This window comes from Spermophilus citellus (genome assembly GCF_964194105.1).
Source record: "Spermophilus citellus genome assembly, chromosome: 6".
Classification (NCBI taxonomy): Eukaryota; Metazoa; Chordata; class Mammalia; order Rodentia; family Sciuridae; genus Spermophilus; species Spermophilus citellus.
The window spans coordinates 151,264,666-151,277,259 of record NC_138187.1 but is presented as its reverse complement, the minus strand read 5'-3'; the positions used below and the strand labels follow the sequence as shown (position 1 = coordinate 151,277,259).

Sequence of the window (12,594 nt, the reverse complement as noted above, 5' to 3'; positions counted from 1 at the left end):
TGTGGCATATTATTATCTTGTGTCAACCAGTGTTTCATTTCTCAACTTCCCCTTATAGTCCACATAGAAAATACTTTTCTAAAAAATGATCCCTGATAACATGCTGGAGAGAAAGGGACTGGAAACTGGAGAGGATTTGGGGGTAAAAACCAGGGTTTGAGGCTTCAGTGAGTTGTCATGGACAATTGTGTCAGCTCTTGTAGAAGTTAAGATGGTTGAGCATGGACCTGATTTGCAGCCCATTGTGTCCATGAGTAGCTTGTACACTTGGTACCTTCATTGCACTTCTAAGCTTGTTTGCTTCCTCTGTACTGAATGTGGCATGAAAAGGAATTACACATATGTATATGTACATATATATGTATATGTGTGTATATATATGAGAATAGGGATTTATACAGTTCGCTTTCATGATCAGAAATTGCTTAGTCCATGATGGCCATCTGCACACAGAGGTCTGGAGGAACTGCTCAAAGAAGCTGGAGCCTCCAGCAAGAGGCACCAAAGATGCAGCCCCAGTCAGAGACTGAAGGCCTGGCAATTGTGGAGAATTGAAGTAGATAGTCCCTCTGAATTTGGAATCAGTTGGAACATGAAGATAGTAAAGACATCAGAAATGGAATTTATAGTTGGATTTGAAATATTTTAGCTGGATGTGGTGGTGTATCCCATGTGAAAAAAGAAACCTACATATTTTGATTTTGAGAAAAGGCACTTGAATTTCACTGTATTTGCTAGGTTTTTATTACTGTCCAGAAAACTGGAAGTTTTAAGTTATATTTGATAACTTTGTTATTTGTGGACTGCCGTACTACATACAAAAAAGGTTTCTGGACCATGATAGAATCTGAGTTTATCATGAATTATTTTGAAAACAGGTTAGAAACTTTTAATTCCTGGAAACTGAATTAAGGTGATCAAATATCTCAATTTGCTTAGGACCCTGTGATTTCCTGAGATACCATAAGTCCTGAGCAAACCAGGGTGAGTTGGTCGCCTAAATGGAAGCACTTTTAGGAATTTTGAAACTTTGGAATCCTATATTTCTTTCAAATCTACAATTAAATTTAAAGAAAATGGTCTTATAATCCAGTGTGCTATGTTTCTCAATAGTATATCCATAAACAAAAAGTAACGTACTTGTCACCTACTTTTAAAACTTTTATAGTAATTTTAAATGATTAAAATTTATAGTTCTAAAGTAATAGGATTATTAGGTAATAAATAATAAGTAGGATTAGGTTAACCTGTTGGTCTAAATATTTTTCTGGCATTCATAATTGTTATAGGGATTTCCAGATTAACATAGTACCTTGATGAAATTTGTAATGGCTTCTAAATTTCATTGATAAATGAATATGTAGCCACAAAGTTATCCTGAAAAATTATCAAAAATGTAACAGCATAATTATTAAAATACATCATGTTACAAAGTTAAATCAGATTGTTAAAAAATAAGGACCTAATTTTTTTAAGTAAACTAGACATTCTTTGGAGAAGGGAACACACATTGTTAAAAGACAAATAACTGTTAGGTGTCAATATTAAATAATATTAAAACGGACACATTGATCAATGTGTTCAGTCATCTCAAGCTTCTGAGGAGTAAGACACTTTGGGAATATAATGAAAACAATCTAAATTCCCCACTAAATAACATGTACACGAAATTTTTTATTTAGAATTTCAAGTAGTTCATACTCTGTTTAAGAACTTCAGCTTAAGAAGATGTTTTTTTTTTTCCACGTACTGAAAACTTTTTTTTAAACTTTTAGTTGTAAATGGCCACAACATCTTTATTTTGTTCTTTTGCTTTTATGTGGTGCTGAGGGAGTGAACCCAGTGTCTCACACATCCTAGGCCAGCACTCTATCCCTGAGCTACAACCCCAGCCCCAAACTATATAATTGTTTTATTTTTGCTATTTTTTTTTAAATAGAGAGGGGGGGACAGAAGAGAGAATTTTAATATTTTTTTTTTCTTAGTTTTCTTTGTTGGTATGTGGTATGTTGGTATGTGGTGCTGAGGATCGAACCCGGGCCGCACGCACGCCAGGCGAGCGCGCTACCGCTTGAGCCACATCCCCAGCCCTATTTTTGCTTTAATATATTGGGAAAATTAGACCTGTTCAAATTCACTGCTTTCCAGTGGACGTAACTGTTAACATATATGATAATATGCACGTGTTTCAACTCAAATGTCTCATAAAGAATGGAGACTTGCAAACAAAACAGTTCCCATAATTGGGTTGCCTGAGCATGCCTTTAAGCCACCTGCCACTTTTACTTCCTTGTAAACTGAGAAGAGGCTCTAGCACTGTGGATTCCATCTGTTCTTCAGTTGCTCTGCCCTACCTGCTACTAGAATAGCAGGAGAAGGAAATCTTCACTCTCTGAGAGCCCACCATGAAAAGGCAAAAAGAGGTTCTAATCTTATCCCACTCCATCACCATCATTTTGGTACTGGTTATTGAATCCAGGGGTGCTCCGCCACTGAGCTTCATCCGCAGCCCTTTTAATTTTTTGAGACAAGGTCTCAATTGTCCAGGCTGCCCTCAAACTTTCGATCCTCCTGCCTCAGCTTCCCTAGTAGATAGGAATACAGATGGGTACCCAGCTCATGGCCACCCTTTTAAACTCAATTTGGCCAATATTCACTTCTAGAATTCTACCATTTACGTCCCTGGCATCTATGAAAAAATGTTCTTAATTGTAAAATCTTAGTTTGGTCTTTTTTTCATGGGCAGAAACTCACCAATAGCATTTTAAAAGTAAGCGATTGAACAGTTGTTGATGCTCGGAACAGTGTAGATATAATGATTATGAATCCAGTGCCTATACTACAAGAAATTTAAAGCCTAGTAGAAAAACTAAATATGTGCATTTATCTTTATGAAGCCATAAGATGTATAACAGAAATAGGGAATCATCTCTGCTTTTGTTTTTAAATTAGTCTCAAATGCATTCACATTGTGGGCCCATGAGTGTAGTACAGTGGTAGAGTCCATACCTTACACACGCAAGGCTCTGGTTCAATACCCAGCACTTATTTGGACTCTGCCACTGTGCTACACCAGGTATTCAATGCACAGTTTATATCCAATACACAGTTACTATATAAAATATGTATAATATATATTATTATGTATAAACTGTGTATTGGATAGCTAGTCCTGGTGGAGGTGTCCAAGTCTTAATCCCCAGAACCTCTGTGATTACATACTTTGCATGGCAAATGTGATTTAGATTAAGACCTTTGAGTTGTGGAAATTATTCTGGCTTTTCCAGGTAGCCCTCAATATAAACACACGAGTTCTTACAAGTGGAAAAGGGGAGGGACTTGATCCACTGTTGATAGCTTTAGAGAAAGGAGCCCATGAGCCAAGAAATGCCAAGCCAAGTCAGCCGTTGAAGCCAGGACCCTCCTACCCTCCTCTGACAAATGTCAGGGAAATGGATCTTTACCCTCCAATCCTGAGGAACTGAATTCTGCCAATTCACCTGAACAAGAAGACATCATCCCCAAGAGTATCAAATAAGTAATGCAAACCCAAACTCATTGACAGACACCTTGCATTTGTTCAGTGATTCCCATGCATGTCAGACTTTGAACCTGCAGAACTGATACTTTGTGTTGAGCCATTAAGTTTGTGGTAATTTATGACAGCATCACTGTGTGTGTGTGTGTGTGTGTGTAAAATAAAGTTTCTCATTATAGGGTTATAGGGGAAAGAGGTGGGAGGATGAAGAATTATTAATTTTAAAAATGCTTTGTGCATCCCTTAGGGATGCAAGAATAAGAAAAAACAGCATCATGTAGTCTGAGGTTGGCTTGGGAAAAAAGAAACCAACAGTAGCAATAGAATGGAGGTGGATGATCAATGAGCAAGAAGTTTGATAGCAGAAGCCTACTGCTGCTTCTGCTCACTCTCAAAGATCTTTGCCCCTATCTTTTCTTCTGAAACCAAAAACCGAGGAAGGTAGAAGAGGGTTGGAAAGAAAAGTCCTTACTCTTATTACTCATCAAATTCTTAGATTGATTTTGTTAAGGATCCCATGAGTAACCCCTGGAATTATAACAAACTCATATAAGACCATGTGTAAACAAAGACCTTGTATAAACAACACTTATAGAAATGCCTCCAGATGTTCTTTAGGGAGGTGGGTACACTAAAGAACAACTAGGCCTTTAAAAACTCTTAGCTGGGTGCATTGCCCCACACCAGTAGACCTAGCTACTTGGGAGGCTGAAGCAGGAGGATCACAAGTTCAAGGTTAGCTTCAGCAACTTAGACTCTCAGAAAAAAACAAAAAACTGGGAATGTAGTTCATGTAGTTCAGTGAAGGAGCACCCCAGGTTTAAACCCCAGTATCATAGTTGCTGTAAAAGTCAAAGGTTTAAATATTTGTGCCTGAGTGCTCTTTTTAGTATCCTTAAGTCAATATAATTGTTTTGTGATAAAGACCATTTGTTGTTTCTTAAACCCCTATTATGTAATTTTTTCATTTGTTCTTTTTTTCTATTGAGATAATCATGTGATTCTTGTCTTTAAATCTATTGATGTTCAACCCCCTATTTTAAAGGACAAGTGGTAATCTCACAAACATTTTATGGTCTAGTCTCATTTACAGCTAAGTCTAGCCATTCAATTAGGTTCTAGCTAGAGGACTGAAAGTTGAAATGTGTGCACTTTAGTAGAAAGGTCCTCTCTCTTCTTGGTTGGAATCTGGACGTCGCGGTTTGAGCAACAATCTTTGTTTTGGAATGTGGGGTGATTTTTAACAGAAGCCATACAGTGCTAAAACAAGATGGAAGCTTGGACTTGTGACAATATTAAACACCTGTGTATCAGACCTGCACTGAGTACCTCTGCATTTTTTTAAACATGGAACATTTCACAAATGTGCTTGTTATGTGTATGCAGGGAGGCATGATAAATCATCTCTATATCATTCCAATTTTACTTTGTTCCACCAAAGCAAGTACATGCTTTTTTTTTTTTTTAAGTTGTAAATGGACACAATACCTTTATTTTTATGTGGTGCTGAGTGAGGCTTCAACCCAGTGCCTCACACTTGGGAGGCAAGTGCTCTGCCGCTGAGCCACACCCCCAGCCTATGCACATGCATTTTTTAAACATGAGGGAGGGACAAACATGTTTCTATATTGTTCACTTCTCTCATTTTGGATTTCCTTAACTTGAACCTAATATTATTTCAATATAGTGCCTCATTATTGTAAAGATCACTGGGAATTTACTATAAAATTAATTTTATCTACTCTGCCTAGAACACTGAATACTGTTTATTGGACTAGGCACTAAAAAACACTATTTAAAGCCATATTTGTTTCTGAGTTAAATGGTGATTATACCTCATACACTAAAAACTAATTTATACACATTTATTATTATTATTTTTGTTTATATGGCGCTGGGGATTGAACTCAGGGCATTCGAGGCAAGAATTCTACCAAGTGAGCTATCTATATATCTCCAGTCCCTGATTTATACACTTTAAAGAATGAATTTTATGGTATTCGAATCATATCAATAAAGCTTTTTAAAATGTTAAAATGAATCATTCAATGAAAGCATTTAAATGTTTTAATTTTTAAATTAAATCATCTTTGAATTTAATTGAAGTACCATTTCTGTGGGACATGAGAATTATTAAACAAATTCTTACAATATAAAACTTTAATATTTATCCAGATGCTTTAACTGGTGACTATTCTGATATCCCCCTTTAAATTTGCTTCTATCTTATTATTATTCATTTCCAGATTCAGGTTTTGCATCACTTTGGAGAGCATTTTATCATCTTTTTTATCTCCTGAAGCAGCTCCTTTGTTGAGAGTTTGTTCTGCTACAATGAAAAACTGTTCAGTTGGTTGAAGAATGCTTACTCCATAGCCATTGTTGTTGTATATGTGATTATTAGTCATCTTCAATTTGGGTGCTGGCAGAACCTGTTAAATTAATTGAGGAAATTAGTTATTAAATAATTTTAATACAAAGAACATATAAACAAGTTAACCTTATATGTTAACAAGTTACTTTACAATAACAAGTTTTGAACAAGCATGTTTTCCTCATGTTGATTAATGTAAAAATATTAAATGAAGTTGTCAGTTTATTTTTATCAGCTTTAGATAAAAATCACTGATTGTAATTGGGAATACAGCAATGGCCCATAAAAGTGACCTCTAGGGCTGGAGTTGTGGCTCAGTGGTAGAGCATTTGCCTAGCATGTGTGAGGCACTGGGTTCAATTCTCAGCACCACATATAAGTAAATGAATAAAATAAAGGTCCATCAACGTCTAAAAAATTTTTTTAAGTGACCCTCTAACAGGTAAAGCATGAAAACAATTTAATATATATTATGAAACAAAATAGGGTAGTATAATATAGCATGACTTGGTGGAAGTGTGGGGAGGGGTCACTACTTAACTGGTGTTCTTTATAGTAATGGCTTCTTTGAAAAGGAACGATTATGTTCAGATATAAATAATAAAGTTGTCAAACATTATTTACAGACCTATAGGAAGAATGTTTCCTATAGGTCTGTAAATAATGGCCAGAACAAGCTTCACAATATCTAGGAGCAAAAAAGAGCCAGTGTAGCTTGAATATAATACATCAGAGGAGGAGTGGACAGAGAAGGCTGGAGAAGGCCAGGGACAGTCTTGTCAGAGTTTATAAACATTTATAAAAGTTTCAGAGCTGGGGTTGTGGCTCAGTGGTAGAGTGCTCGCCTAGTATGCATGAGGCACTGGGTTCAATCCCCAGCATCAAATAAATATAAAGATATTGTGTCAACCTAAAACTAAAAAAAAAAATATTTTTAAAAAGTTTATTAAACATCAGTGTATATATTTAAATCCTCTGAGGATCTTGTTAAACATTGGGATCAGTCTGGGGTACGACAATATTCTGCAGGGTTTTTTTTTGTTTTGTTTATTGTACTGGAGATTGAACCCAGGGGAGCTCTACTGCTGAGCTACATCCCCACTCCTTTTCATTTTTTGAGACAGGGTCTTGCTAAGTTTCCCAGGCTGGGCTTACACTTGTGATCCTCCTCAGCCTCCTGAGAAGCTGGGATGCCAGGCATGAACCACCACGCCTGGCTCACTATTCTGCAGTTCTAACAAGCTACCAAGTAATGCCAGTGGCTCCCACTTTTGAGTAGCAGGGGGATATATATGGTTCTTAAATTGTGTGTGGACCAGCTGTATTAGCATCACTGGGAACTTACTAGCACAAACCCTGAGGCTTCACCCCAGAGTTAATCAGAAACTGGGGTGTACTAACATTTAAGAACCATTGAAAATTTGAAAAATACTTAAGAACAGAAAAAATGTTTTAAGATAAATCAGATTTCAAAATTGCTCTAATGGTGTCCAATGATCATTTGTACCTTCTTTTTCTATTCTTTCTTTCCTTCTTTTTTTCTCTGTGGTGCTGGGGATCACCTGTAGGGCTTCTCACATGCTAGATGAGCATTCTGCCACTGAGGGACATCCCCAGCCCCTGTACTTTATTTTCAACCAATTAACTGTCTTAGGGTTCAAAATCAAGTTGAGGGTGAGGGCAGTAGGGCAGGGAGGTCTACTAGTACAGGTTGAGCATCTTTAATCTAAAAATCCAAAATCTGAAGTGTTCTAAAATCCAAGACTTTCTGAGTGCTAAAATGATACCAGTGAATCTCCACACCATGAAACTTTCATGCACAAAATTATTTAAAATAATGTAAAGAATTACCTTTTGGCTGTGCATACAAAGTGTGTGTGTGTGAAACAAATGAATCTTGTGTTTATATTTGGGTTCTATATCCAATATATAGTATTCATAAATATTTTTAAATTTTAAAAAATCAGAACTCTGAAACACTTGTGGTCCCAATTGTTTCAGATAAGGGATACACAACCTGTTGCCTGCCTTTATGTAATTTAAAATCTATTTGAGGAAAGAAAACATGCATTCACAAAATAGAATTATAGCGATTTAGGCAAATTTTCATCAACATAAAACATTGTTAACTACCTAAATCTAGAGAGACCTAAAAAGATGTTTCCCAGAAAAGAGTGGGAAGGCATTTTGCCTGTAAATTATTGCTAATAATATATTCATTGTTTTGCTTTACAAATTTTGAAAGACTTAAAATGTTTAATATATTATTTTCTTAATTTGTTTTACTTTCCAAAATGTTTTAGATATGCTCAATGAAAAAAATCTCAATATTTTCATAAGAGAAAAGCATATCTACTTGCTCATATTCCAGCTTATTTTCTAAGATTTTAGGTTGAAATTATTAAACTAGAGGGCTAAATGTATTTCCCTTCAGCCTCATTAAAACATATTTTATTACTTGTACTATTCTTTTAAGACTAAAGCTAATATTTTATTACTTTTCTAATACTTAAAATTCCCATGACATGGGGCTGGGGATGTGGCTCAAGCGGTAGCGCGCTCGCCTTGCATGCGTGCGGCCCGGGTTCGATCCTCAGCACCACATACCAACAAAGATGTTGTGTCTGCCGAGAACTAAAAAATAAATATTAAAAAAAAAAAAAAAAAAAAAAAAAATTCCCATGACAATTCTACATTAAGAGTTAAGACAATACCTTCATATTAACTCCACCTAATGTGCTTTTTGAACTGTCACTAGTTCTGAGGTTATTACAGTGATGAATTTCATTCCTTTCCAGAATGGCTATGCTCCCAGGATACAGTTCAACACCAGCACCCTATAAATTAAAATCAAATAAAACAATCATGTACACATAGACAAGGCCCTCTATGAAATTTTCTTTAGACTTGAATATTGTAATTTATTTTCTAGTGCTGGGGATCAAAACCAAGGCCTTGCACATGCTAGGCGAGTGCTCTGCCACTGAGCAACACCCCCAGCTTGAAATTTTTAATTCTGCATTAGCAATCTAAACACAAGCTACATAAAAACTCATGATAATGCAGACAGCAATTTATTGTGGAGATATTTTTTTCTGTGTGGTACTGGGGATTAAATGCCAAGGCTGACTTGAACATGCCACCCTCCTACCTCAGCCTCCCCAGAAGCTGGGATAACAGATAGGCATATGCCATCACAAGTAAGAGAATGCTTTAAAAATATTGAAAAGTAAATATTTGTGTTGGGGAACAGGTCTAGAAAGAAGGTTGAGTAATATAGTCCATTACCTTACCCTTCTACTCAAATGAATTCTGTAAAAAACAGGCCAAAACCTCGTTAAGCAATTGTCTTACTAGTTACAAAAATTTATTGCTACTATACATCCTTAATAATGCACTATAGTATATTCCTCATTTTAGTGGAAATTAACAAAAAGTCATCCTAAAAAAATTGCTTGTGTTTTCTGTTTCTTTTCATCATTTTTCTCAGTTCTCCTATGCTTTAATGAACTTTGTGATTTTTATCTCAATATTAAAAGTTTTCTATGTTCCAGTTATTTGTAAATGGTCAGAACTAGTCTGAACACCTTAAAAACAATTTCTTCTAGCTTGTAAGCACTTACTTCTTTTTATTTTTTTTTAAAGAGAGAGTGAGAGAGGGAGAGAAAGAAAGAGAGAGAGAGAATTTTTTTAATATTTATTTTTTAGTTATCGGCGGACACAACATCGTTGTTTGTTTGTGGTGCTGAGGATCGAACCCGGGCCACACGCATGCCGGGCGAACGCGCTACCGCTTGAGCCACATCCCCAGCCCCCACTTACTTCTTTTTAAATAAACTATCAAATAATTGACCCATGATCATAAGTGCTGATTTCTAATTTTAAAAAAATAATTCTCAAATCACAGATTGACTCTTTACCTTGGACGCTTGGGCAATTCACTTTTATGAAGTATGCAGTTGCTCACTTTTGTTAATTTCTACCAGTTTATAAATTGAATTATTGTTCCATTCAAAAGGAAAGATAAAGAAATTGTTATCCTTTGTATGTTAAGATCACCCAAAGTTGTTAGCTGTTGTCCTCTAAAGCCATACTTTCTAAAGAGTAGAGTACCTGGGCACCAGTTATTTCACTGTCTGTGATTGTCAGAGCGGCCCCCGTCAGAACACACACTCCTGTTCCTTCACATTTTAATACACAGTTTTCTAGAGTCATGTGACCAGACTCCACCACCACAATACCATCAACCGTCCCTTGTTGTATCAAAGACAGATGCATTAGTTTCACATTGTCAGCTTTGGACACCACAAAACTGTCATGAGAAGGTTCAGAAGTAATCATAATTTCTTCTCGCTTTCCAACTCCTGATACAGAGGGACAAAAATATAGTTAAATCAGTAATCTAAAACTTTAAAGACCTTTAGTCATTCAGTAATACTTGTTATTCCTTTCATGTATTTTAACAAGATAGACTACTCAGTTGTTAACTAAGTAGATATTTAACTAGAATATAATCTTTTTTTTCCTGATTTTGATGCTGTGATGGGAAAATCTGGGCTTATAATCAATTTAAATGTACCTGTAATATTTATTCAACATACTAATTCCACAAATAGCTCTCTAAATTTTATAATCAGCAATCATGTACAAATGTCTAGAATATAAAATATCTGTTTATAGACATATATTTTTATATAAATAAATAAGTAAATAAATATATATATGTACACCTTAACTTTGGTTTCAAATAGTAATTAATTACCATCATATAAGACTGACTCATAAATTAGCTTAGACTAATATAATCATACCAATAATTGTGCTCTAGAATAGTTAAAACAATTATCTCAATTTAGTATCAAGAAGACTACAGATGTCTTAAATTACATTCATGATCCTTACTACCCACATAGTTAGCTAACACTACTGATGACAATCATGGAAATATAGTGAAAATTTTGCTTCATTTTTTTAAATGAAAGGTGGAGTTTAGGTCAACTTTCTTTTCTTTTGGCCGGACAATGGGAACACCTTACTTCAAAATTAAAAGGGCAGCCAGGCCTCATGGCTCACACCTGTAATCCAGCAGTTTGGGCAGCAGAAGCAGGAGGATTGCAAGTTCAAAACCAGCCTCAGCCACTCAATGAGACCCTAAGCAATTTAGCAAGACCCTGTCTCAAAATAAAAAATAAAATGGGCTGGGAATATTGATTAGTGGTTAAGCACCCCTAGGTTCAATATCCTTGGCATCAAAAAATAAAATAAAAGGGCTGAACTAAAGTTACTGAACATGTTGAGAACATAAAAGAAATTTAGTAAATCCTGTTTTTTCTGTTTGTTTTTCCTCACGTGAATTGCCTTTTTGAGAAAATGCTAAGTATATTTTAGAATAACCTTCCGTTTAGGTTTTCTTCACATCACTAAGAGATGTGCAGTGGAGATGGATAAGAAAAAGATAGTTTTTGGTATAAAAAGATGTACACACACACAGGAAATGTGATGGACTTTCAGGTGCAGTGGTGCATACCTGTGGTCACAGTTGTTTGGGAGGTTGAGGTGGGAGAATTACCTCAGCTCAAGAGTTCAAGACTAATCCGGGCAACACAGTGAGACCTTCTCTCAGAGACAAAGAGAGATGGAAAGGTGGGGAAGGAAGCCAGGTGTGGTGGTACGCACCTGTATGTAATCCCATCGGCTTGGGAGGTTGAGCTAAGAGGATTGCCAAGTTCAAAGCTAGCCTTAGCAACTTGGTGAGGCCCTGAGCAATTTAGTGAGACTGTCTCAAAAATTTAAAAAATAGGGCTGGGGCTATAACCCAGTAGCAGAGCACTTGCCTTGTATGTGTGAGGCACTGGGTTGGATCCTCGGCATCACAAAAAAATAAATAAAATAAAGGCATGCTGTGCATCTACAACTACAAAAGAAATCTAAAAAGTAAAAATAAAAATAAAAATATGGCTGGGGATGTGGCTCAAGCGGTAGCTCGCTGGCCTGGCATGCGTGCTGCCCGGGTTCGATCCTCAGCACCACATACAAACAAAGATGTTGTGTCTGCCAAAAACTAAAAAATAAAGATTAAAAAAATTCTCTCTGTCTCTCACTCTCTCTTTTAAAAAAAATAAAAATAAATTTTAAAAAGGGCTGGGGAGGGGCTGGGATTGTGGCTCAGCGGTAGAGCGCTCGCCTAGAACCGGCCGGACCCGGGTTCGATCCTCAGCACCATATAAAAATAAACGCATTGTGTTGCGTCCATCTACACCTAAAAAATAAATATTAAAAAAAAGGCTGGGAATATGGCTCCATGGTAAAATACCTTGGGTTAAATCCCTAGTAACAAAACATCAAAAACAAAAATAAAAGGAGAATCTAATGAACAGATCTTAACTGTAAAAAGCACTAAAGGAATTTTTAAAAATATTTATTTTTTAGTTATAGTGGACACAATACCTTTATTTATTTTTATGTGGTGCTGAGGATCGAACCCAGGACCTCACACATGCTAGGTGAGCACTCTACCGCTGAGCCACAACCCCAGCCCTAAAGGGATTTTTGTAAAATATAAATTCATGTAATTTCTAATAATTGCATTAAACATGCTTATCTGTTTATATACAGGACAAGTTATACTGGACAATTTATCTAGCATATATTGCTGTAAAAAACTGCAAAGGGCAGCCTGCTA

General features: G+C 36.0%; 1 protein-coding gene across 1 annotated transcript in view; it reads right to left on the bottom strand.

The window, feature by feature from the left end:
* Positions 1 to 5,718: 5,718 nt before the first annotated feature.
* SHCBP1L (SHC binding and spindle associated 1 like) overlaps positions 5,719 to 12,594 on the bottom strand; it is a gene marked incomplete at its 3' end in the record, with an annotated part of 35,110 nt that continues 28,234 nt past the window's right edge. The window contains exons 8-10 of the mRNA XM_081300343.1: positions 10,026 to 10,276; positions 8,627 to 8,749; positions 5,719 to 5,970 (exon numbers count right to left, since the gene is read on the bottom strand). Coding sequence (XP_081156469.1) covers positions 5,719 to 5,970; positions 8,627 to 8,749; positions 10,026 to 10,276 — 626 coding nt within the window. The remainder of the gene's footprint in view (positions 5,971 to 8,626; positions 8,750 to 10,025; positions 10,277 to 12,594) is intronic.